General features: G+C 44.0%; 1 protein-coding gene across 14 annotated transcripts in view; it reads right to left on the reverse strand.

Moving 5' to 3' along the window:
* Nucleotides 1-2,871: 2,871 nt before the first annotated feature.
* The window catches only part of macf1a (microtubule actin crosslinking factor 1a), a 139,399-nt gene continuing 115,979 nt past the window's right edge, over nt 2,872-26,291 (reverse strand). For 6 of the 14 annotated variants that reach the window (XM_026350212.1, XM_026350207.1, XM_026350204.1 and 3 more), the window contains 38 exons: nt 25,796-26,122; nt 25,381-25,465; nt 24,563-24,789; nt 23,090-23,296; nt 22,760-22,987; nt 22,407-22,625; nt 22,089-22,292; nt 21,173-21,181; nt 20,177-20,402; nt 19,229-19,455; nt 18,978-19,100; nt 18,763-18,864; nt 18,429-18,530; nt 18,086-18,259; nt 17,678-17,833; nt 17,371-17,568; nt 16,825-16,953; nt 15,970-16,152; nt 15,731-15,886; nt 15,415-15,621; nt 15,148-15,267; nt 14,872-15,041; nt 14,592-14,751; nt 14,311-14,505; nt 13,909-14,181; nt 13,590-13,778; nt 13,365-13,476; nt 13,074-13,228; nt 12,802-12,964; nt 12,556-12,710; nt 12,341-12,415; nt 11,116-11,133; nt 10,230-10,347; nt 9,363-9,425; nt 6,852-7,081; nt 5,541-5,663; nt 4,650-4,749; nt 2,872-4,328 (listed from right to left, as the gene is read on the reverse strand). In XM_026350212.1, coding sequence (XP_026205997.1) covers nt 4,090-4,328; nt 4,650-4,749; nt 5,541-5,663; nt 6,852-7,081; nt 9,363-9,425; nt 10,230-10,347; nt 11,116-11,133; nt 12,341-12,415; nt 12,556-12,710; nt 12,802-12,964; nt 13,074-13,228; nt 13,365-13,476; nt 13,590-13,778; nt 13,909-14,181; nt 14,311-14,505; nt 14,592-14,751; nt 14,872-15,041; nt 15,148-15,267; nt 15,415-15,621; nt 15,731-15,886; nt 15,970-16,152; nt 16,825-16,953; nt 17,371-17,568; nt 17,678-17,833; nt 18,086-18,259; nt 18,429-18,530; nt 18,763-18,864; nt 18,978-19,100; nt 19,229-19,455; nt 20,177-20,402; nt 21,173-21,181; nt 22,089-22,292; nt 22,407-22,625; nt 22,760-22,987; nt 23,090-23,296; nt 24,563-24,789; nt 25,381-25,465; nt 25,796-26,122 — 6,147 coding nt within the window. In that variant the 3' untranslated portion in view covers nt 2,872-4,089. The remainder of the gene's footprint in view (nt 4,329-4,649; nt 4,750-5,540; nt 5,664-6,851; nt 7,082-9,362; nt 9,426-10,229; nt 10,348-11,115; nt 11,134-12,340; nt 12,416-12,555; nt 12,711-12,801; nt 12,965-13,073; nt 13,229-13,364; nt 13,477-13,589; nt 13,779-13,908; nt 14,182-14,310; nt 14,506-14,591; nt 14,752-14,871; nt 15,042-15,147; nt 15,268-15,414; nt 15,622-15,730; nt 15,887-15,969; nt 16,153-16,824; nt 16,954-17,370; nt 17,569-17,677; nt 17,834-18,085; nt 18,260-18,428; nt 18,531-18,762; nt 18,865-18,977; nt 19,101-19,228; nt 19,456-20,176; nt 20,403-21,172; nt 21,182-22,088; nt 22,293-22,406; nt 22,626-22,759; nt 22,988-23,089; nt 23,297-24,562; nt 24,790-25,380; nt 25,466-25,795; nt 26,123-26,291) is intronic. The other 8 variants (XM_026350206.1, XM_026350217.1, XM_026350216.1 and 5 more) reach the window with 6 other exon arrangements.

Raw genomic sequence — 26,291 nt, forward strand, 5'->3', positions numbered from 1 at the left:
CTTTCACAGCTGCTCGACATCGAGTCTCAGACGGCTTGGCGGGAAGAATCTGAAGCGGCCCGATGCCCTGTTTAATCCCTCCACTAACAACGAGCGTGAGGGTTTTCACAGGATGAGGAAGATTTCATTTCTCACAACATATCAGTACCTTTAATAAGGCCTAAGCTAAGTTTACTTATCAGGTTAAGTCAAATATATTACTGACTAAACTACATAACTAAAATATATACTTTTACTTTCAGACAGTTCTTAAAAACCCAACATTTAGGTAGTTAGTTGACATTTCTCAGACTATTTAAAGTTTACATTCTGTGGATTATGAGACTATAAGATTGAGATTACTGTCTGATCTGAACGTAGACGTGCTTCTACACATCATTTGAAGTATCTGAGCACTTCGTCACGTTGGATTAATATTTTAATCTTTCTCCATTGTTATGTTCTGAAACCTCTAACATCGGTATGGTAGCTGAGGTTTGGAGCTGAAACACTAAATGTTAACTCCACACTAAGCGTGCCTAAGCTAACACCTTTGAAAAACTTGGATGGTTTCACATTTTGCTGCACAGCATAATGAGCAATTCTCCAGTTCACAGAGAATTCCCTGCTCGGTCCCAATGCAAACACTCAGTGCATGTGTGTTTGAACCGAGAGGATTTCAAGGGAAGAAATGACTCAAATATAGTAGTGAAGTTCAGCCCTGTGCCAGCTCGTGTTTGTGTACCCTTCTCTTCAAAGCAGCTTGGTACTTGTGGTCACTTTGAAAGGCATGAATAACACTGACCAAACCAAACTGACCGCGGTTCATTTTGTCCTGGCCGAAAGGGCGAGTCCCAAATGCCAGGAATTAACCCTCTGCCCATTTTGTTTTTCTTTTCTCTGCACATCTGCAGCTTAAGGAGGTTTTGTCTGGAGAGATAATAGTGAGAAGAGTGAGAGAAGATGAAGAGGAGGAGGTGAAAGAACAAAGAGGGAGTGAGCTGAGGAGGAGTAACATAAAATAAAAAAATAAAAAGAGGGAATGAAAGGGAGCCGAGTGCCCCTGAAACCATATAAACCCGACCAAAATGAAAAATGACATTCCAGAGAGACAGAAGTGGCAGAAAAGAGCGAGGACTGTCATCACAGAGAGGTCTGGGATGACAGATGGACTGCAGGGAGGATGGGCGTAGATGGATTGAGAGTGGACAGAAAATAAGAGGAGGGAGTGTGTACACACAGCTGCGAAGGGTGGACTCATCATCTCCGGTGGAACCACCAAACAAAGTTATTTTCAAATCCTCCATCTCTGTCACACACATGCACAACTGAGAGTGTGATGGAGGGTTTTTTTTTTTAATGACAGATCCTGAAACACTGAAACAGAGCGAAATATTAGACGTTCCAAATGATTTTCAACCACCACCACCACCTCTGCAGTGTTTACCTCCGGTCTGTCCACAGAAACGAAGATCCAGTCGGGTGTGTCCTTATCTCTTATGGGATAATTACATGGAAATGTCCGGTCACTGCCTCCGAGTCTGTGGTTTGCTGTCAGGCATAAATGAACGAAGGCACGTACATGCACACACAAGAGAATAGGAACAAGATTACAAGCATTAGGTGATTTCAATCTATGCATAAATAATAGTACGGACAAAGAATTTAATTAAATTAAATCATAAAAATACACATTTACATTATCTTCAGAAGTCAAATTATGCTGAATCCATTTGTCAAAGATTAAAATGTCACCATAGAAACAGCCCAAATCCTCAAAATCAATTAGAACTTACTGAAAAAATGTAAGAATGAATTAAACAAATGTCAGAATAGTACGTTTTTCTAATTAAATACTAAATATTTCAGCTCCAACATGACCCAGTTTAACTACACAAACACATTCACACAGCTGCTGTCAGTTTTCATGTGCACAAAAACCACAAATGAGTCAAACACGAGTCAAAGTTTTACTGCAAGCATATTTTTAATACAAAAACAGAACAAAAAAAATTGTTTATAATTTTAGTTTTTTGTTTTTACTTTTACACAGTTGACTCCTACTGACACCCCTCCCTCCCCTCATGTTGTCGTCGCCACACTGAGAGGAGCACGGCATCGAAAGGTGTTGGACTCGCCTCCTGCGCCCTGAATCCCTCCCTCAGAGAGACAATAAATAAATAAAATTCACCTTAGGATGTTTCCTCTCTTACTGCACTGTCATTCGTTTTCATAAACGTCACCTCTTACACTGAGATAACACAGCGACAACTCGTCCCCATCAGTGACGGGACATTTGAAAAAAAGCCTAGAAGAAGAGACGCTGGCGAGGGACACGAGGGAGGAAGCTCGCTCTCATTGGTCCGCTCGGCCCAGGACTCCTGTCATTCATAATCAAAGTTCTCTCTACACATGAAGGGCAAACCCCTTTGGTCAAGGTCTGGGAATCGTAGTCATTAGCAAAAAGAGAAAACTGAACAAACAAGGCTGCCACTAGAATCAGCGACCTAGTGAATAATGTCATGTTACAATGAAGTAGAAACACACTTTACACACACATAATGTCAAAGAGCGGAGCGGAGTGGACATTTCCTCGGTACAAAAACAAAAAAACATCACGATTTGTTTTAGCCATAATACTAAATCACTCTCCGCCGACGACGATATGACATGAAACTGAAAAATAAATAGATTTTCCTTCAAGCTAGATAACAAAAGTACAGCTGGATTATAAATTAACCAGAAAATGAGAAGAGAAACAAAACGACATCTGCAAATTAAAATGTTTGCATACAGTGACTCAAGTCAATGACCTCTATTATTTCCTGTAACAAAGACACACATGATACACACCACCTTTTGTGTGCGAGAGTGTGTGTGTGTGTGTGTGTGTGTGTGCGCTGCTGGGTTGCTAAGGGCTACTCAGTGTAGACGTTAAGGTGGAACCGCAGAGGAAGAGACAATTGGCGCATGCTGGTTGTCGAACTCTGCGAACACGGTCGTTAACATCGGGTTAGGTTACACATGTTGTATATTGTCAGTACTGTGCTGTTAGTTGAATGTGTCACCATAAAAATAGTCCTTCCTATTGCCAGTTTGTGATGTTTGTGTGTCCGATTGTTATGCCGGTATGTGACAGAACCACACCGCCTTTTGCTGAAATGCACACACCAGGGTGATCTTGACGTTCCAGCGGTCGGGAGGAGTCTGCTCTGTGGTGTTTGAGTGTGTGAGTGTTTGCCCTCAGCTGCAGCAGCAGCAGCACCGCCGCCGCCGCCGCCGCCACCGATCCTCCGAGTCTGAGGTTAGCCGGTGTGTGAGTGTGCGTCGGACAGCTTCTCCCGCCTCCCGCGCTCTCCACATGTGGTGTGGGCCTCTGCAGATCTGCTGAGGTGACTCTTTTTCCCGCCGACCAGTCAAGAGGACGGGACATGGCAGTCGTTGCATATTTTCTTTTTAAACTCATCGTTGAGGCATCTGACCCACAAGCCAAAATAATAACCCACAATTCTTTTCTTTTTTTTTTTTTCCCTGAATGTCATTTGAGCTTTTTTTGTTGTTGCAGCCACGGTGGTGGTGGCGGCGTGTCCTCGCTCCCTACACGCCTCTGTGTTGTGTATTTGTGTGTCGGTGTGGTTACAAAGCAGTTCACAGACTTTCTCTGTTGCTCTGTGTGACTGGGACATAAGTGTGTAACACAAAGTAAGGCAGCATCACGTCAGGTCAGTCTGTGTTTGGTTCCACGCTGGTGGGGAACATCTGAAAGACAAAGCAGGAGACTGGAAGGCAATCTGGGTTTGCTTCTTAAAGGGGATCAAGTCAGTTACAACCCCAGAGGCTCTGGTCTGGGATTTCCAGACCAGAACTCTTCTCCTCTTGTGTTTTTGTTGGTTTAGGAGACTGAGGAAAGAATGAGAAGGAAATTCACTCATCTTCTCCATCTCCTTCTTTCCCCTATTGAGTATCAGTCATAGTGCACAAATTGAATCAAGCGCTATGGATGGACGTTCAGGTTCAAGAGCTGGTTCCATCAAGATGGCCGATGACAGCAGTCCGCCCTCTGTGGGAGGGAGGAGTAACGGTTCTGCTCCCGTTGTTTTGTAGCGGGTGTTATTTCTTTGTAGATCCTGGCGTCTTTGGGCTCGGCGTCTTCTTGGAGATGGTGGGAATCTTGGAGGGCTTGGCCCCACTACCCGGTCGTCTCGGGGTGTCTGACGTGTCGGAGCAGACGGAGCGAGCGTCCTGCAGCTCTGATGCGTCCGAGGCATCGCTGCCGCGGCGACTGCTGGCTCTGCTGCCTGCCCGGCTGCCAGCTCGGCTGCTGGCTGTGGACGCCCCTCGCTTTGGATCTGACACAAAGATGAGAGACGAAAACAGAATTTAGGAGCAAGCAAAACATTTCAGTGAATCACATCCAGGTTAAAGGTTATAGTTAGTTAGCTGCTCGGTCCAGATCTCAACCACTGGATGGATTGTTAGGGATTCTTGTCAAGACATTCATGGCCCCCAGAGGTTGAATTCATGAAACTCAGTCTCAACATGCTGTCAAACTGTTTATGGTCTTTTGCTTTCATCTGACAAGTTAGTTAATAAGGTGAAAAAACATGTTTAACACATAAAAGAACTTAAAGCAGGTTAACAGTATAATCATGACTGTGACTGTATCTCACCTGGTTTGCAGCTGTGCGCCGATCCACCGTTCTCTCCGGTCAGTGATCCTCGACTTGAGTGGAAGGTCGGCCTCTTCAGCTTGGAACCCGACGCTGCGCCCTGCAGGAGCCCAGAGGAATCATCAGCGGAATATAACTTCACTACTGCTACTGTAATAATGTGCATCATATTACAAACAGCACTGTTCAAAGGTTTGTGGTCACTTACAACCTTTCAAATGGGTACAATTGTATTAGACCAGTGTTTACTGATAAACTGATAAAATCAGCTTTCTTTCTAAAACAGGGAACTCCAAACTAAGTGACCCCAAACTTTTAAACACACAATAGTATCTAAACACAACATGACTATTACTTCTGTACAAAACACAGATATTCACAGACAAATTATCAACAATAAAAACTACACATACACACAGACTTTTTACCACACAGTCTGTAAATTCTGCATAATATCAATAAGGTTAGTACCAAATCTACTGACTACAGAACAAACACCAACACATCCATCAGGTGATAAAACCAGGCTACAAAATAAAACTGCTTTCCATTTAAAGTTGTCTTATATAGTATGTATGAGGAATTTCATTCCTATGATTTTTGGGCGACATTTTCCTTTTCAAATTAAAACCTGTAAGTGTTATCTTTGAGGTTTTAACTCGACCACATTGTTTATTCTCAAATTAAAGGTCGGAACAGGACATGATCTCAGCATGAAAACTACTCAAATTAAAGTTTGAAGCAGCAGAACTATAACTCTCTGTGTGGTGGAGTGCGGGCACCCGGGAGTGTGCGTTAGTGCATTAGCGCAATTGGTGGGGTTGGGCTCGGGGGGTGCGGGGTGGTACAGGGAGGTTGGTGGTGGGTGGGTGGTTGGGGTGAGTGTGTTACCTCGTGCCCAGGAGTGGTGTGGCTGTGACCGTGATCTGGGCAGCAGTGGCACTTGGTTGGCGTTGGAGTTTTACTGTGTGCCAGCCAGGGCTTGGCATAGTCACGCAAGTGAGTATGGGAGGACTGAAGGGAGCAAGGAAAGGGAGCAAGGAAGGAGGGAAGGTGGAGGAGGTGAAGGAGAGCGAAGCAGCGTAGGAGGGAAGCGAAGTGTAGGAGGAGGGAAGGAGGCGTTGGAATAGCGAGGGAGTGCAGCGCAGTGTGTTTTGTGTTTAGAGAATTTATTTTTTTGTGTTTTTATTATTACACATTTTGAAGCCAGCGGGGTTGAATGATGGGGACGAGAGGAAAAAGGCAAAAAGATGAAAGAAAGCACAAAGAAACAGGGACAAAAATAATAAAATTACACAGTTAGGAATGTGGTGATTCTGACAACAACAACAACAACAACAACAAGATGTGTAACAAAGCTGTAAAAACAAACACACATACAATAAATCACCATTTATCCCTCCCACACACACACACATACACACACACACACACACACACACCCTCTGATGCTTTTCAGGTGACAAACAGTGCAGACAAATGAAAAATGTCACTAACAACAACAGTTTGGTCGATGTTAACAGGCTGTGAGCTTTTCTCCTGACTGTGGTTCTGTTCAATCTGTGACATAAACACACAACAGAGTGGGACAGAGACAGTCGGCAGAGAGAGAGACTGTGTATGTGTGTACTTTAATGATACTGTGCCTCATTTATTATGTTTCCTCTTAATGTAAGTGAATTTTATAGACTGAGTGATTATTATTATTATTATTTATTATTATTATTATTATTATTTAAGTGTTTTTGCCTTGAAACATGGCAAAAACACTTTTTCTCCAAGATCTTGTGTTGATGATGGGAGATTTCTTATCTCTCGAGGCTAAGAGAGGCTCTATTTACTTAGTTAAATCCTGGTGGGGACTTTTTTTTTTGGACCGGTAGTGTACATGTTTGCTTTTTCATTTCAGACTAAATAAGGTTCTAAACAGCAGCTGGACACTGTAAACGTTACATCAGCAGTGACAGTGAGAGTGGGTGGTTGGTTCGTGGGATTTGTTAACAAGAACAAAACTTCAATACAATCAGACCTCTGTCTGCTTAATGATGCAGGTTGATAATTAGCGTTTGTTCTCCCGTTATGTGTAAAATACAGTGAGAGTTGGTAATGAATGATTGTAATGACATGAGGTGCACAGAAACCTGTCACTTTATTATCTCCCAAATTGTTAAAATGACCTATGACACCGAACTGTCCTCTTACCCTGGATGATGCGGATGCTGTTGGTGTGGCAGGTGCAGAGGGAGCAGAGGGGAGGGAGGCGCCGCTGTGGGAGGCCGAGGAGGAGGAACGCGTGGGGGAGGCGTTGCGGGAGCCTGGTTTGGAGCGTCGGCCCCTGGAGCGTGAGATGACCACACTCATGCCAACACCCTGAGGCGTTCCTTCAGGAAGGATGAACTTCTCCCTCAGCTCCAGGTTGGTGCGACCACGAGCTGACAAGAGAAACAGAGGAAGAGGAGAGACGAGTGAGTCGACCCACAGTTTTCCTCCAGCAGGGGGCGGCAGAGGCAGCGAGCAGCGTGAGGGAGAGAGTCAGTGCTTCCTTGGCTGCAGACATCAGAGTGCGTGCATGTTTCATTTGATAGTGCACGTGAGCAGAGTGCGTCTTTGGGCAGGGTGGGGTTTAGGGGTTCAGGAGGTCATAAGTGCACTTCGGTTGAGTCATGTTTCAGGGGTGAAGCGTGTTTGGTTTGAGTGCCAAAGTAGAAAATCAATAATTTAATACGCAACGAAAGTCAGTCAGTCTCTGCTTTGTGGCTTTTAGGGTTTTAGAGACATGTCGTCATCGCTGCAGACAAATTTATCAAGCAACCAGTCGAGTTCTGTAATCTTACTACACATTTCCTTATTCAGAGAAAACTTATTTCCTCAACAAGAGCTGCAAACTAAATGCTGACTGGTTTAAAACACTTGTTCAGTACCACTCTTGTTTAGCTTAGGCTAGAATAAAGATTGAAAATGGGGAGAAACTGTCTCTGTGCAAAGATTAAAAAGGAAAATTCTGACTACCAGGATTAAAAGGAAGTCAACTGTGCCAGGTCAATATGCACGAAACCCATCAGCAAATCATCAATCATACAAAAGCTACTGTTTCCAGTCTTTATGCTAGGCTAAGCTAATCCCCTGCTGGCTGAGAGTGGTTAAAATCATTTAATTCTCTGCAAGACAGCAAATAAGAGTATTTAAGCAATAGCAAGTGTCTCCAGGTTTGTGTTAAAAAAATACATCGCACACAGTGACGCACGCACTTTCATTGCGTATTTGCTTTCAAACATCTGAGGGCAGTGGCAGCAAAAGCACAGCCTCTCTTCTCTCTGTTTTTCCAACATGTCTGAGTCCATTCGAGTTCATTTTCTCTTCTTGCTGCGAAGAAGCATCTCAGCTCTGCGGTATATACACAGTATGTGTATAAATAAATGTGGGGGTCATGCCTGGTTTATGCTTAGCAGGAGAGAGAGCCCAGAGATTCAGGGCTTCTCCCGTCTTCAAAAGACACTCAGCAGCATTCTCGGACAGAGAGTAGTGCAGCAGCCCCAGCAGACAACAACAAGCCTGGAGAAGCCAGCCACACAGAGATAGAAAGAGGAGAACCAAAACGGTGGAAAGAGAGGCATGGAGGAGAGACAGGAGATTCAGAGAGGAAACATGGAAAAGAAACAAGAATATGGTGTAAAACAGATTCAAAAAGAAGAGAGAGAGATACAGGAGAGAAGGGCTGTAGCTAGCTGTAGCAGCAGTGCAACTCCTAGGCTCATGGTCATCAACCCCAGCAACTGAACAGCAAGGCCGGTCAATTAGACGGGTGCACCCTGCAATTACATCCCACTTAACGCCTGGCAGCCAGGTGCACCCTATAATTGTGTCTCCCACCAACCAGCAGTATTAGAAACCCAGGCTGGCCACGCCCAGGTCTTAGAGTGTCACTAGAAAGAGATATTTTACCTTTTTCAGTGTGAAGTCAAACTAAAAAATATCACAGATTTAACAAATAACTAATTTAAATAAAATCCAAAGACCAGGGGTTGACCAAATCCTGCTTGTGTTGTGAGTTAGGAAAGCATGACGCAAACACGTGGCAGACAAGACTGACGTCAGTGCCTATATGACGAACCTGGCCACGGATGTAAACAACACACACACATATATATAGACACACAGAGGACAGCTATGGTTAAAGATGGAGACAGCTGCATGGAGGTGAAAGAGACAGAAAGATGGAGTGAGAGACAGAGAGGAAGTGTAGATACCTCGGCAGCAGAAATAGCCAGGAGTGACTGTCACTGAGAGACACAAGAGACAGTGTGAAATAACACACACACACACACACACACACACACACAGTTGACCAATGGGGCTGTGGACGAATGTTAAGACCCCTGAAATGTGTTTAGAATAACAGGTCAGGATTTCTGAGCTTGCACGAGCGGCGACAGCCAGGGGGGGGAGGTCAGGAGGGAGGAACAGCAGAACAGTGGGGAGACATAATGTTAGTCAGGTGATCACAGTCACAGCAACATGGCCAAACCAACAAACCAAAACAAACAAGAAGGAGGGGAAGAGTTGGAGGAAAGATCAAGATAACAAGTGAAGAAATCTGAAGAGCGTCCAGGGGCAACAGAAGAATAAACTGACCCAAACAAACAGGACTGAGGAAAGACGAGCGGTTAGGAGAGAGTGAAAGCAAGGGGAGAGAGAGAGAGAGAGAAACCCAACCTATACGAGATGAGATGGAGCTACTGGAATCGGAGCGGAGAATCTTAAGTCCTGGATGTTGCACTGGGGAAAGAGAAAAAGGGAGGGAGGGAGGAAGAGAGGGGGGAGGAAGAAGGAGAGAACTGAGGACCATGCATCATGCAATACTACTGTTATATTCAAGAGAATTAAAATAAAATAAAAGAGACAGAGGAGAGAACCAGCCGTGTATACACAGGAATAGAACGTGACAAGATGATGAGTTCCTTCAGGACCGACAGAGGATGGACTCAGAGGGAACAGAGAGATTTGGAGAATAAGAAATGGAGAGAGAAACACCGCTCCAAGGAGCACAACAACCACACCGACTGTAGACGCCACTGGAAGAAAAACACTGGTGAGAGAAGTGAGACGACGCAGCGGTATGCTGCATCACCTGCTGACAGACAACTAAAGGAACTTGAGTCTGGTTTAGGTGAAGCCGGTTCCTGCATGTTACTCTGACGGTCTGTGTGTTGTCACTTGCTTTGACTGGCTGTGTGTCAGGAGACGTCTCTGGAAGTTTGTTTGCTTTGGTAAAGAGCAGAGTGAGTGTGAGAGCTCGACACAGGCACCTAATATTTGACTGGATTCAGCATTTTTTGTCTCATAACGGGTTTTTTCACACACAAATAGAAAAATCTGACTAATGAGTGTTTGAACTGTGAAAATTGAACTAGCTTTTGATTAAACTTAACTGTGACATCTGACTATCAGAATCAGTCGGGCTGTAGCATGTGATAAACAAAAGAACACGAGACAGAAGAGGAGGAATCATATGATTGTGTGTTAAACAATTTGTTCCTGTGTGAGAGTGGGAACATTTGACGATGTGTAAACGTTGCTCACCTCTGCAGGGATCGTTCTTGACCAGAAACTCGTCGAGAGCCATCCAACCGCCTCCGACTCTCACCATCACCGTGCTGCGCAAAATCCTGACCAGACGAAGCTGCTGAGAGTCACCGAACTGCAGCCACAGGTGGGGATGAGGGGACACAAAGAAATGAGGAGAAAGGAGGCAAAGACGTAAAAGAACAGAGGAGGAACAGAAAGAAGATGAGAGGAGATAAAAGTAAAACAGAGGTGAGAGTGAAGAAACAGTTTTAAATGATTCACTGTAACACACCAAGCAGCCCAAGTACCAAATCTTAAAATAGGATCGCTTCTACTTCATGCACCCACAGAAAAAACATGCACTAACTCTCAGTAAATCTGCTGATTTTCAGCCCGGTTCAGCCAGCCACCCAAGTCTAAGCATTATAATTTACAGTAGAAACCACGAGAACGTCCATATTCAGCCTTTTAAAACATTTCAGAACATTTTAATTGTGTAAATCGTCCAGCAAAGCAGATACGAGTACAGAAGGAATCTCTGAATCTCTGTCTAAGCAGCTTGATTTGCTTCCCAGCTACAGTACATATCACCTAACCACTAATTACCACTTCATCCATGTCACTGTCGCCTGCTTCACGTTGTGTAATTTGTCACTCAACACCAAACAAATCACAGCAGGAACACAAGTGGACGGTGAAACCTGCTTACACGTAGCAGAGCCACAATGGAGTGCTTCTTCTTTTCAGCCTCTTCTTTTTTAAAATCCTCACTTAACGTGAAGTTATTACAACAGAAGTACTTGTTTTTATATAAATGTGTGATAACAATAAGAAGTACACGCCATTGGTGGCAGATTAGGAAGCAGATTTCACACATCCAGAGCAGCGGCTGTCACTTTACCTGGTTTCCGAGGAAGAACTACAATAAATCCAGTAGACACGGAGCAGACGAACACGAGGAGAAAGAAACAGAGCAAGAGTGAAACAACATGTACTGTAAGATATGAAAGGTCTGACATTTATTTTTATACAATAGCTTCTAAAAACAGTTCTCACATTACATTAAGTGTATTTCTCTTATTACTCATAATAATTAGTGGTGTAAGCGAATAGCAAAAGATGCAGTGGATGTCAGTGTGTGTGAAAATGCAGCTGGTGATGGTGAGATGGAAGCAAAGACGGTGAGAGCAAAGGAGAGTGAAGCAACACACAAAGACAAGCCAGACAGACAAATTCATGTATGCTAGTATCCCCAGTGTCCCGCAGCCAGACACTGGAAATCATTACCCAGTGGATAATGATAGAGTGGACTCAGATTGTAGCAGTGGTAGTGACGGCTCATCCAACAGAAGCTGCTGAAAACTATTAGAGATGATGATCCCTGTAAAATGCTGCATAGATACACACAGACTGACGGGGGAGTTACCACCTGTGGGTTCAACGGGGGGCGTATATGAACTATGACAAAGATGTCTAAGAACATCAAATAGTTAAATAATATAATTACATGATAATTACCCAGTATTTTTTCTATATTATAAATAAAACTGTAACCATCTACTGGGAAATAAGTTTAACATTTTTTTAAATAATTACCTGAGAAAAGCAAACAAATACTAATACTAGTTACTTTTAACCGGTGTTGCAGGTTATAAATAAATCTCCTCCACCACCTACTAAAGCTCTGCCTCAGTCCTCCCCAGAAACCCAGTGTGTATCAATGCTTTGACATTTACATGTTTATGTTAATGTTTCAGTGATGACAGAAAAAAAAAAAGTTCAGCTGACAATCCCGGAGCGCTGAGAGAAATTCTGAACATGTTAAAGCAATGTTATCGTGACATGTTATGATACAGACAGTTCAAATACACCATGAGATGTCCCATGATGTGAGATGGACACATTAAAATACTGTGAAGTGATGTTAAGTTGTGAGTTGTTAATTTGTGCCTGTTCTAAGCCTGAAGAAGAAAAAGCCAACAACTATTTGCAAACTGAGTTGACCCAGCTCTGTTAGTCATTACATGTGATTCATTGTCAACACTAACTTATCTAATTTATAGTATCTTAAAAATGTGTAACTTCATGTATTTATTAAACTGAACCAAAGACTGAGCCGAACTTACCCGGTATTTGTTCTCTCCTATCTGCTCCACCTGGAACCTCTTTGCACACTTACACTGGGCCACTTGTCGAGTCACCTGCATAGCAACAGACGACAGGTTCATGAATACCTCTGTTTATTTACAACTACAAACCAAGACCTACTTATGACTGGGCATGTCCAGTCACTGACTCAGCTACAGACAGATTTTATTCATGTGTTTTTGATGGTTCTTACCTCGTCCTCTATCTTATCTGCGTCTGTAGTTGGTCTGTAAGCATCTTTGTTGGGGTGCAGAGCAGCAACAAACTCATAATAGTCAATGTAACCGTCTCCGTCTCTATCAAAGATGTCTGCGACTGCAGTCATCTCCAGTTTACTGGTTGGAAACTCTGCACAGAAAGACAAGAATTAACGTAATCAAAACCACTGTCAAGGTTAGAAATAAACAAATAAACAACAAATCAAACACTCATAACCTACTTGATGCAAGGATGCCATCAATGAATTCTTGTCTTGTGATCTTTCCATCTTGGTCCTTGTCGATACGCCTGAAGAAGTCCATGACGCGAGACTTCTTGTGGTTCATCCAGCGCATGTACTTCTTCCTCCATACGTCAAAGTCAAAGTTGGCAAACTCTTTGAGCTGAAAGTTGTTAAATTTAATGTCATAATCATGTGATAAGACAAAATGTCTGAACGTTAAACTAATGTTGAGCGATTTCCAGTTATTTTGCTGAAATGTAAAATACTACCTCCTCCAGCCTGTCAAGAGCATCGTTGAGTTTCCGCTGACGGTCGAGAGCCAGCAGCCAAACTTGCTGCCACTTGGCACAGAGCTGGTTGAGTCGTGGGTTTCCTCCTGAAACCTGCATGGCTGCCTGTTGTTGCTGCTGCTGCGGCTGTTTGCCTGTAGAAGATGCACAGAAATAGTGAGTGAGTTGAATGATCTGTAAATGTAACAGCATGAGTAATCTGAATGTATCGCCGTGGAGAAGCAGATAATAATATTTGTTTCATTAAAAGGTAAACAGAGTTGGACGTACGAGCTCCTCTCCTCTCAGTCAGGCTGCTGGAAGGCTCAGCTGTTTTCCTTTTGTAGGTTTTTGTCACTTTGTCAACATCTGGCTGTTTCCTCGTCATCTCCTCCATAAACATCTGGGAAAAAACAGTCAGAGAGAAACACAACTGTTATTTAAAACTACAAACACAGTTGGCTTTAAAATACTAACTTCTCCATTTAGGTGTTCATTGACCTACTAACAACCCACCTGGTGTTCAGTGATGAGTGATTTGAGTTGGGTGATGTCCTGAGGAAGCGACTCTGTGTCTCTTTGGACCAGTGTGGTCTCAGCCCACTGTAGCCATGACAACAGCTCCTCCAGCAGGTTAGCGTTGTTGAGCAACTCAGTCAGAGCCGTCTCCAGCCGCTGCTCGTGCTGTTTGGCCCACGTCAGCACCTGTAGAGCAAAGGTTTGGATTGATGTTAGGTTTTGATTACATAATTAACTAAACAGTCTTTATTAAACAAAGGCTGACAGGAGGTTAGATTACACGTATCTCTTCTATTCCTCAGCCCTACGCCCTCACCTCCTCAAAACGAGCCCTGATGATGGTTATCCAGTGTTTTATGGTGGTGATGGAGTCAGGGTGACACACAGTCAGGATGCCCTCCCCCATGCCAGCAGCCTTGTTGACATCTGCCCTCTTGTCCTCCACCGTGCTCATGAAGTCACGATGTGTGTGCAGCAGGGCCTGCAGGGTCTCTGCCTCTTCAGGGAGGACGCCGCGGAAACGAAGTGTCTGCTCCGCCTCTGAGAGCCACTCCAAAAGCACCTGCACTGCTGTGCGAAACTCTTCCGCCTGGTAGAAAGGAGAGTTGGAGAGACAAAACCGTGTTGTCTTTAATCTGTGCATCGTTTGGATGTATGGTTTAATTTAATGCAAGAAAGAACCATTGAATATTAAATCAGCAGTGCAGCCATCTCTGACCTGTTTGAGGGCCTGCTGAAGGCGGGTCTGCTTGGTGACTGACAGGGCGCACACCGTATCCCAGCGGTTGCTGAGCTCCTGTAGCTGAACTTTGACCCACGCTGTGTCATCACGGCCGGTCTCCATCAGCTCTCGAGCCGAACGCTTCAGAGCCTGAATGTTGGTGGTTCTCTTCCCCAGTTCTTTTTGGAAAGCCTGCAGGTGTCAACGTTGTTTTACAGTGTTAGAAATGTTGATCACTGCAGGTATGATTAGTGCACAGTTCTGTGTAGTGGACACACCTTATGTGAGTCCATGAGGTTGGACACCAGATCCATGTCTCCGTGCACAGGTTGATCTTCAGCTAGTTGGGGCTCTACTCGGTACAGCCAGTCCACAAGGGCCTGGAGAGCCTCTGCAAACTGGCCTGAGAACAGCAGAGCTTCTTCCAGCTTGTGTTGTCTGAATGGGGAAAAAGAAAACAACAGCTGTTAGTTATCATGTTTCTATCTCCATTATAATCCTGACCTGTAATGAAAAACTGGATAAACCAGTTCAGTCCCCATCCGTTATCCTCTTTACCTCTCCACACTCTTGCCACAGACCGTGTCCCACTTGTCACGGACTTCTCCTACCAGGTGATCTAGTTTCTGGGTGTCTGCAGGCAGCTGAGCCTTGTCCCTCATGGCCTTACCAGACCTCACTGTGGTGTCGTAGACAGGCTGCTTTGATCCCAACGCTTTCTGAAACTCCTGAACGTGTAGATAAAGATTGCAGATGGATTTATTTAGAAATACTAAACTCATGGAAACATCTATGTACTTGCATAGAAAATGTGAGCATAGCAACATGTTTTACCTTGTGTTTGGTCAGTTGTACTTTGATCTTGTCTGGCTCGTTGGAGATCTCCAGCTCTGAGTCCAGTCTTTTCTCGGCTTCTTCCAGCCAGTCCGTCAGCTTCCTCCAGGCCTCGTGGAACTAAAGAAAGAGGGGAACAGAGTTTAAAATTTGATATTCTAAGACAAACACATTCAAATTTTAATGTTGTGTATGTTATGTTGTGTATTTATTGCACCTCTTGCTACTTAGACAAAACACCTTGGAGCATAACAGTCTGTTCAGTACCTGTTTGGCTCGTTTCCGGGCCTCATCAAGGTGACGGCCGCGGTCGAGCGATTTTTGCACGAGTTTGTCCCAGCGAGCCTGGACGCTGAGCAGAAGGTTCTTTATGAGAACAACATCCTGCTTCAGACTGGCAAAGCGAAGCTGAGAGCCGGCCTTCTCCAGAGCAAGGACCTGCTCTCTATGGGTGTTCACCTCATTCACAAACACCTGGACAGACAGAGACAAGCATGTAGAATACGTTAGGATCTAAAAGTAACAGTAAATAGACAAATTGGTCAAAATTTAAATTAACTAGATATTACAATTGAGTTTCTACCTTGTGCTCATCGATCTGGAACAGAACCGTATCCAGGATGAGGCTGGGGGGTTGGGCCATGTTCAGGGTCTGCTCAGCCTGGGTCAGCCAGTTGATGGTGTCCTGCAGGGAAGTCTGGAAACCTGTCGCCAAGGCAACAGCCTCGTCTAGCTTAGCCTATCAGACGGAGTTCAAAGTTAACATCAAATGTGAAACAACACATTTAGCTACAACAGATCAACACTTTCCCACTGCCTTACTCTGCGGTCTTCCATCTTGGTGGTGAGGCTGGCCCACTTGTTCTGCAGCAAACCCAGGTTCTGCTGGGTCTGGGTGGTACCGGGTCCTGCTTCCTCTCCTCCTCGAGCCAGCAGCATAGACTCTCCTTGATCCAGTAGGCGGTGGTACTGCTCTGCTCGCTGAGTCAGCTGAGTCTGAAGCTCCTGGAGACAGAAACTCAAGCGTGAAATGACAGTCTGCTTAAAAGGTGAGTGTTGTTGTGTTTCACCGGTTTGTTTAGAACAATGGAAGCTATTAAATTTTCATAGTCACCATCTGCCAAATGTCTGTGTGTAACATCAGAAAACTGTGTGTAAGCTAAAACCTCGAGAAGCTGCTCCGAGCGTTTCTAGTAAAAACTTTAATGCACTATTAAAAACCGTTTATGAAATCACTGTTAGTAATAGTTACTGTTCCAAAAACGCTGTTCAGCCGTTTACAGCCGGCACGTTTACACAGGACTGGGTTGTGACTGATGACAGGAAATTCCACGTGCTTGTAAGAGCAATATGCAAACTCACACCTCATAACATGAACATTAAAGTACTGGCTTATTTAACACGATGTTTCTTGGCAGTTCAGATTGAGTTTTTGTTGCCAGAAAGTCGAAATGATTAAAAACTGGCAACTGTGTTAATGTGTTACATGTTAAAATGTTTTTCTTCTTGCACCCAACTGTTATTAAACTCTCTGGGATTTCTAAACTATTCCTCTTAGATGCAAAAGTGCAGCGATATAGAGACCAAAACAGCGTAGCATGGCCACACCTATAAATTCTAGGCACTGAGGTGTGTCTGACTGTATTGCGCATGATACGTTATGTGATTCCCTGTTACCATGTGCTGCTGTAGCTGCTCTCTGGCTGTTTCAGGGAGACCGCCTGTTGGTTTAGCCGCAGACAGCTGGCTCTCAGTCCTCCTCAGCCACTGGAGGAATTCCTCCAACTCACCATGAAAACCTTCAGCCTGCAGAGATGGAAGGGGGCAGTAGTAGGAATAAATTAATTATATTAAATACCACTGATCATAAAAATATTATGACTATAGCTTTAAATCATCATTGAGTTGGGTGGCCTTCTGTCTTTGTCTGCTATTTGATTCAACTGTATATTTTTATTAATAGTACAAAGCTTTTTTCAGTTTCTAGCACATTTAACTGCCATAGTTCAGAAGCTATAATATATATTATATTATATATTATATTGATATAACGTTATTTTCTTACTCTCATGGAATCCATGACAACAGGCCTAACTCCATCTGCTGCCCAACTAACCTACTTATAGAGACACTGTTTTGACAACAGTGGTCAGGAAGAGATTTAAAAAGTCATAAATAAACAGTGAAACTGTTTAATAACTCATCGGTGCATCTGCACAGTACCTGCTGAAGGGCGGCCTCCAGTAGTTTCTGTCGCTCCTGGGTCTTGAGCAGCAGACTCTCCCAGCTCTGGTTAAGCTGATCCAGCTGATCCCTCAGGTGGCTGGCCTCGTCACCAGGAGAGGACTCCAGCAGCTCAGCGGCAGCGCTGTTCACAGTCTCCACCGTGGCATGGTGGGACAGCACATCATTACGTAAAACCTGGGCCAGAGCAGAGGGAGAAAGAAATGAATTGGGATGCAGCATGTAGTACAATCAGCTGAAGAATAAAATGACACAGGCAGTAGGTATTTATTCAGTTTAGACATACGTGGTGTTTAGCCAGCTCGATTTCGATGGCCTTGGGGTCAGAGCTGACTGGTCGTTGTGTGTCCAGGGTGGTGTGTGTGTGGCTCAGCCAGGCCTGCAGCTCAGACAGGGCATGCTGGAACTGACCCAGAGCCAGCAGGGCCGCCTCCAGCTTGTGCTGTAGCGGAACAAAGACAGACATTCAGGCTTAAAAATAGGATCTCAAATATTTGGACTGTAATGAAAAGCAGCTGTCAAATACATGCAAACCTACAAAGACCAACAAAGACCAATATCATATTCTCAAGGAAAACAGTAGAGTAAGAGCTTTAGGACAAAAAAAACAAATAATAGCCTTGGGAGGGGTCAAGTTCTAATGTGTTACTCAAGGAATACTTGGCTAAAATGCTGCCACATGTGGTTTCATTACCTGTCTCTGGGTGATTTTATCCCCCAGGTTCTCCCAGAGGTGTCGGAGCTCGGTCAGCGGTTCCTGGATCATGTCCTTGTCTGTCTGGTCTGACACTTTCTTCAGCAGCAGCTCCCCCTGGTGGCACAGCTTCTCCATATCAATCTGCTGCTGGTAAACCTCGACCTTGTACTGCTGCTCAGGGTGAAGGGAGAGATGAGAGGAGGATGAGCAACAATTCTTTTTACATTTACTTCTAAACTTCTAAAAGTACAATAATAAGAATCAATCATCAACATATGTGTGAAAAATGTGTCATTAATTCAACACTGAGGAATGAAACACTCAAACACAACACGCAAACCTTGAGCTCTTCAATCTGCTGTTTGACAGTTCCCAGGTCAGTTCCCACAGTTGGCATCTCGCACAGTTTGATCACGGCGTTGTCCAGGTAGTCAAACATGGACTGGAAATGAGACAGTAAATTTGCATATTCAAAAGCAGGATCACAAAATTATATCATAAACTTTGATCTCCATCCTTTAATAAAACACAAGCCCAGGAACACATGATTGACTTTCTTTGTTTTTACTGACTTACTATATTGTTATATATTATATTTAAGATGTTAATACTATTTTACTAGTCACAGTGTAGATAGTTTAGATGTAAGCATAGACTAACTGAGATGTACACACCTGCAGAGCATCCTGATACTGCACAGAGGCCGTCATGGCCTCCTCCAGTCTCTCCATCCTCTCTCTCCATGTTCGGTTCAGACCCTCCCAGGCAGCATTCATCTGAAAAACAAGAAGACATAGTGATTTACTGTATACTCAAACTCAAACAGCTTTTCTCATTTCAGACACAGACAGATGTCCTTTAGTCCCCTAATACTGTACTGATTTCCCACCTCATCAATGGTCTTCTTAACTTCAGGTTTCTCAGTTTCCCCGCAGGCGAAGATGAGGTCAGCCCCGAGGGTCCTGACAAACTCCAGCTCCTCTCTCAGACCGTCAGTCTCTGCCTTAATGGCCTGACAGAGGAACAGAGGAGCATCACAGTGAGTCGTTAAGGATAAATAGCTGAACTTGAACACACAGATAATTTCTGCAGGTTTCCATCTATTAGCTCTCCTTTCCCCCCTCCCTGTGTTCATCATACCTCAGCAGCCTCAATCTGTTGCTTGATGAGCGAGGGGTCCACACCAGGATCCTCAAGGTCTCTTACAATATCTTGGGAGTCTCGGAGCGTGCTCAGTAGCGCCGCCACGTCGGCCCAGAACTTCCCAGCCAGGTCCAGGACATCGTTCAGCTTGCCCTCCCTCTCCTCGGCCCGCTGTCGAATCTCATCCCACAGAGAGCGTAGGCGCAGGAGGCGAGAACGTACGGCTGGAGGAGAGAGGGCAGAAGAGTCATGTTTCAAACAAGCTGGTAGGAGAACATTCTAGGTCATTCAGCAGTGTAGTCAACCTGATCACAAGAGTAATAATGACATTTTCTTTGTCTGAATTTGGCCTCTAGTATCCAATTCTTGTCAGTTTAATGTTTCATCAGTCCACTCCCACTACAGCTGCACAGTGGACCATTCATTTCCATGAGGCATTGAGGGCAGAAGGGTATCAAAGCACAGAGTTCTCTGCAGAGCAGTTCAACAAAGACTCGTATGTTCTGTTTCATAATGTGGTGGCGTTGAAGGAAACGTGCAGAAGTGCATTATTGACTCTGTTCAATTTCAAGATGTGACTGTCTGCCCACTGGCTTGGTGTCAACAATACAGAGACTTACTTTGGCTGGGTAATAGTGCAGTCAATGAGCTAATTGGTAGAGTTGGCAATTAGCTCACTGACTGAGTTACATTATCTGTGGGTTTTGCTGGAAGTCTCTGTCTTAGCCAATAACCCTTTATTAAGTGCCTTTAAGTAAGTCTCCCTTTTTATATCAGCTCATCAGTGAATGGTTTTAAAAACCATACTCTTAAATCTAATAACAGCATCATTAATCAAGTTTGTGTAGAACTCCTCACCCTGTTTCACACATGAACTCTGTGCCCCGTCTGCCAGTATAAGTTACTTGCCTGTCACTCAATGTCAGACACATCCCAGCGACTCACCCTGAGCAGCAGGATCATCGTGAGCAGCTCGTCCTATGAGCTCCTCTCCGCGGGAGCAGAGGGCTGAGAAGCTTGGCAGCAGCTTGTCCAGCTCCAGCCCTTGGGCTCGGTGCTCCGACAGCTGCTCCCTGATCTTCTCCACCTCCGCTGCCACCGGGGGAGGCTGCCGCAGCCGCTGCACGGCCCCCTCCAGGGTCTCCAACAGGGGGTCCATCTTGTCATGAAACTGAGGATAGAAGGGGAGGAGGACGATGAAGTTATAGGGAAGGACAGGGAGTGGGTTGAGGTTGCTCTGTTTGGGTTATTGATAGCTGGGTGACATTTTGAAAATACTGTGAAATACAGAGATATTATGTGGGTGGTCAGCCATCTGTGGCAGGATGCAGAGACAGATTCTCACAAAATTTAAACGCCTTATAGTTCTTCTATGTAATATCTCAGTATTGCACTTTGAACACGACATCCAGGTTGTGTAACTGACAAAGCTGGGTGTGATCTAACACACGATAGGAAGATTTCAACATAGCTGAGTCCACTTTAAAGGACGCAAGACACTTCAAGAGGACACTAAAGGTGCAATTTGTGTTGAGTTGAGGAGGGAACAGCTTACACTACATAACACAACAAGTCTCATCTAGCCAGAAGAGAATTATTTATGTGATACAAAAGGAAAGCTATGGATGACTTGAATAAAACCTAGTTTTAGAATGAAACGATCATTACTCGAAAGCATGTCTCAGTTTTAGAGTAGGCTTAATTAAAGTTTACAAAACAGTTCAGTCCTATGGTCACTCAGGTCTGGCAGTCACACGATTGGTCCAGTCATTTTCTGGACCAATGAAGCAACAGTTGAAGTTGAAGTGATTATTTTTGTACTACTAGGGTGAAACGAAAGCAATAATCAAACATTTCTGGTCAGATTAGTACTTCAGATGAAAATCACGTTACGTAACCACAGCCTGAGTGCTGGTTTATGTTGTCAGTCAGTGGTCTTACCTCTACCAGCTGGGTGATTGCAGTGAGCAGTGACCATGGAGATAATGGTGGCAACACACACAGCAAATCCACAATGAACGAGGGATGGGATGGAGGTGGGAACAGGTTGCAAGGATGAGGGGAGGTGACCATAACGAGGGAGTTTAGAGGTATGTTAAAGGATGAAGGGGGGAGACAAGGTTTAGGGTGGAGTGAGGGGTGAGGACAGAGAGGCAGAAAAAGTGCAGGTGGAGTATAAGAAGGAGCAGTGCGTGGATCAGTTTACAGGGGATGGAGGGTGGAGAAACAAACAATGAGTTAAATCAGAAACATGCATACAGTATAAAATGCCAGGCAATATCAACGACAGCAACGTTTGTGATTAAATTATGTGTCATGACATGAAATGTAAATAAAAGTAAAACGAAAACTAACTCAACAAGAAATAGAAAAGTCCAGATGACAGATTATTTTCCTCACTAAACTCTGTGAGGTGTCTCTTTCCAATAAGAAGACTCTTACAAAAAAAAGCACGCTACACAAAAATTAAGGAAACCAGGCAACAAGAAATCACAATAAAACTTAGCTTTAACTGAACTCGTGATGCTGCACAATAAATCATCATTATCGTTCAGCGTGAGGCAAGCAACAGAGACATAGACACTCATGCTGTTTAGTAATCATGTCAGGTTTCACTCTTGTCTGAGGCAGCAGACACCATATAACAAGCTTTAAACAGACTTGGGCCAAACAGTATTTACAAATCATTTCTCTAGCTGCACTGTGAAGCAAATGGATTTAGATTAATGAATTCTGTCGATTTATTTATACACAGAATGTAATTTAACTCTCTGGTGCCCAAGCTCACTGAATAATAACACTCATTAGACCCAAGTCTGCACTTGTATCTCTTCCTGAAATCAGCAGGGTGCTGTACCTGTGCAGACTGGGAAACTGCCTCGTCCAGCGCAGCAGCACGACCTTTCACCTCCTCTTTGATAGCCAGGTAGCGTCTCTCAGCGCCGGTGTAGCGCTGCGTCACTGTCGCCCCCTCCTGCTCGCTGAGTTCAGCCAGCTGGGGTCCTATCTTCAGCAGCTTGTCGATGTGGGGTTTGTGCTCTGCAATAGACTCTCTGAGCAGCTGTAGAAGAAAATAAAAACATGTAATTAAACACAGTTAAGTGACAGTAATGAGAACAAAGCTTAAAAAACTAAAAAGTAAAGTCAGAGCATGAGATTTTGTGTCCTCATTTACCCTCATCTGGTCTTGCTGTAGCCGGAGAGCATCTGTGTCTATGGCTGGTGGCGGCAGTTGGGTGATGAGGGTTTCGGTCTCACCCAACCATGGCTCCAGCTCCTCATACGTTTCCCAGAACCGAGCCACCAGAACTTGGGCCTGCTCCAGAGCTGAAAACCGCTCACTGTGGCTCTGGCTCACTGCATCGTATCGAGCACTCAGAGAATCTGTCTTTACCTGAAAAATATAAACATGTCATCACACCTTCCACTGAGCAGCGTGCCCCTCACTCCATCCTCACCTAGCCCTTACAAATATTAACTCAGTTTCTTCCTTTACTTCCCATCTCTCCTCATCTTTTATTAACCTACCATCAGTGCATCCTTCTGGGCATCACTGCAAGTTTCCAGGATGTCGTCTCTGGTACCGAGGAGCTGATCCACAGTGTCTTTGTGTCGGATGATGTCGATATTGAAAGCCCTCTGCACCTGCAGCTGGGCCACTGTCACATCAGGCTCCAGACTCAGAGGCCCCAGAGATGCCAACTTGCGCTCAGTTTCCCCAACCCATGCCAGTTCTGCATCCACTGCCTCCTCGTACTGTGGGAAGTGAGGGAAGACAATGTTTAGCAGCAGCAAACAGACAAATCACCAGTTCAACATTTATGTTAAAACCCAAATGGGTTAAACTGCCTGCAGCACCTGCTGTGACCTCTGGATGGCGGCTTGTACCAGCTGCACCCGCTGGGTGATGGTGTCATCAGCCTGGCGGTATCGTTGGTTGGCATCAGCAACCAGTCGGTCCAGTCCTTCGCGGGCTCGCCAGGGCACCAGATCTAACAGGGCACTGCCCACCTCATTCATAGTATCCAACACCAGACGCTTCTCTGCTGATACTTTCTTTAGCTCCTGCAAAAGTGTAAGTGAAGAATTAGTTTAACAAGAAAGCAAAAGCTTTAATCAAAATGAAAATGTGTCTAAATAAAGATTTATAAATACAGAAAGAAATATTGAATGATAAATGCATTCAAATAAAATCATTCAGTCATTAGAGAGTGAATAAAAACTGGATGCTAACAACATATTAAATGCAACAATCATTTTAATCACCGAGTTCCCAGGAATCAGTGTTTCTATGGTAACTCAACTGTGAGATTGGAACAACTAAAAATGTTTTTCCAAACAGAGATTCATGTTAGTTGTTTGTTTCATGCATGGTGTGAACACATACACAAACACAAGTGGACAAAGCAATAATAAAAAAACAAAACAAAAAACCACAGGAGTCGCCTGTTTTAAATGAGCTAATGGGATGCAGGCGAACCCCAAAGGAACATAAGAGCTAAATAGAACCCAGCTCGTCATATTCACACACTGGTTGAGATAGATATGACTTCATAACACAAGGCAAACATACTACTGCTATTTAAAAAGGCTACACATGTGTGAACAGTATAAGTCAGTAGGACGAGCGCAACTGCAGCACATGCAGCTAAACCTAGGTGCTGTTTACAGTATTTAAATGGACAAGTCTCCACTTGAAAATACCAGAAACAGAAAGATAAGACTGAAAAATAATCCTCCATGGGCACAAGTCAAAAACTTGTATCACAGCCTGTGTTTTATTGTTGGAGTAGTAGAGGAGAGATTCATTTCAAATTCATTTCTGATTCAGTAAAAACCTGTTTTTTTCCCACCACACTTCTGTTACTATTCACTCTAAAAAATAAAAATAGCCATCAATCATACAGTGGCTGAACTGATATAGAATCCCAGCTGATGTTTCTGGATTTACAACCTTATAAAACAAAATAAGACTGAAATGTTGGATATAAAAGGATATAAAAGGATCATCCACTAAAGGCTCAGTCTGTGCTCACCACTTTGGAAGAGGTTTGTCAGTTTTAAAAAAATCTCAACGAAAGATTGCAAAGAATTTAGGTCCTGGGTTAGGGTTAGGAAAACCAGGAGATATTTCTACTTCGGCCTCATTCTGCACATGCTACAACAACGAGGGTTTGTAGACACAGAGTTCATGTGTTTGGCCTGTTGGTCAGAGAATCAGACAACGGTGGCCACGGACTGTTGAGCAGCTGAAGTCTTGTATCCAGGCAAATATTTCCCTTTCATCGTCTCTCTTACTGTAAACACACTTATCTCCTTTGCTCCACCTACCTTCTGTCTCTCCTGGTAGGCAGGTGTTGCATCAGGCTCCATGGTGTTGAGCTCTGCCTCCACGCCGTCCAGCCACTGGTTAAGATCGTTGTGCGCGCTGGCGAACCGTGTGGCGAGCTGCAGGGCCTGTTCCAGGGTGCGCAGGGCTTTGCTGCTGCTGGCCGTCATCTCAGCATAGCGAGACTTGATGCCATCAAGCTTCTCCTGGATCAGCAGAACCTCTTCGCCTGGAGAAAGACACACAGATCAAATTGATAAGGTGCTTTTATAATCTTAATTAGTTAAGTAGTTCAATAGTTAACTATTTATTTTAACATTTACATATTTAAAATGTGTTTTAATTTAATTTAATTTAATTTAACCTTGGGTTGACAGCTTTGTATACGTCTTTTCATAACATTTAACCATCTACATATGAAGCGCATTTATGAGATAAACAGTCAATTCACTAATAGCACTAGCCATCTGGGTGGATAATAAGATAATATCAAGATAATATCATGTGAAGAGAAACACAAACCAGCTTTCACTCAGTGGTGAACCAAACCACTAAGAATGTGCGGTTATGGATTAGAGTCTACAACTACAAAAAATGTTTCTGACTGCTTAGTGTGTTTCTCTTACTGAGCCTAGTTTTCCTGTGTCTATAGTGACACACCAATATATTATATTTATTAATATACAGACTGTGTGTTGATAGTGATCAAAATATATTGGAGACCAAAATGTTAAGCACATTTTAAAACAAACATTAAATATATTTAAATGAACAGTATTTCAGAAGGACATGCATACGTAGTCTAAGAGTCTGAGATCACCTGTGGTCTGTTTGAGTAGGGCTTGTCCATTCTTAATGGCCTGGTCCACTGTTTTTTTCCTACTCAGGATTTCTTCGTTTAGAGACTGAGGAGAGACAAAGTGTTAACACGTGAAATGTTACATTTTCCTTTATGCTACAAAAACCCATAACTACTCAATGATAATGTCCATGGTTTATTCAGCTTTTTAAATCGGTAATAATAATCAAACAGCTCCAGTGTGTTTCTTATGTCTTATGGGTGTAAATCTGTTCTTTACACCCATAAGACAACAGCTCATATTACAGTTGTATTAAATTTATAATGTAAACACTGTACTATACTTATTATTGGTGTATCTCTTTTAACAAAGCTTATAAGAAACCATCTCATTAGGTAAAGTGCTTTAGTTGGCGTTTAGGTTATGGAGTCATACCAGAGTGTGTTTGTGCTGCTCGGCCAGCAGCTGAGGCTGGTAGCTCTGGACGGAGACCTGAGCCAGTCTCTGAGCCACCTCTGCCAGCCAGTTCAACACCTCAACCTCCTCCTCCCCAAAGAGCTGAGCGTTAGCCAGCGCCTGCTCCAGCAGACCCGCCCGCCTACTGCACCATTCAGCCAGCTCCGAGTGACCTGACCTCACCGCCCCCACACGTTCACTTAACCAATTGCGATCAGCTGCACAGCTGAGCGGGGTCAGCGACTGACTGAGGGACTCGAGGTGGTCAACCTCAGCTTCTCGTGAGGACACGTCCTCTTGAAGCGCCTGGGAATTGTGTGTGTGTGTGTGTGTTTGTGTTTGCATGTACGTGTGTGTGTTTGAGATGGGGAGGTGAGAGAAAGTAGGAAAAGCAAAACAACAGAAATATGGATAAAAACTTAAATGATGAGCATGAAAATGATAAATCATAGATTACAGGAAACCATAAACAATA

Source organism: Anabas testudineus, chromosome 11, assembly GCF_900324465.2.
Source record: "Anabas testudineus chromosome 11, fAnaTes1.2, whole genome shotgun sequence".
Lineage (NCBI taxonomy): Eukaryota > Metazoa > Chordata > Actinopteri > Anabantiformes > Anabantidae > Anabas > Anabas testudineus.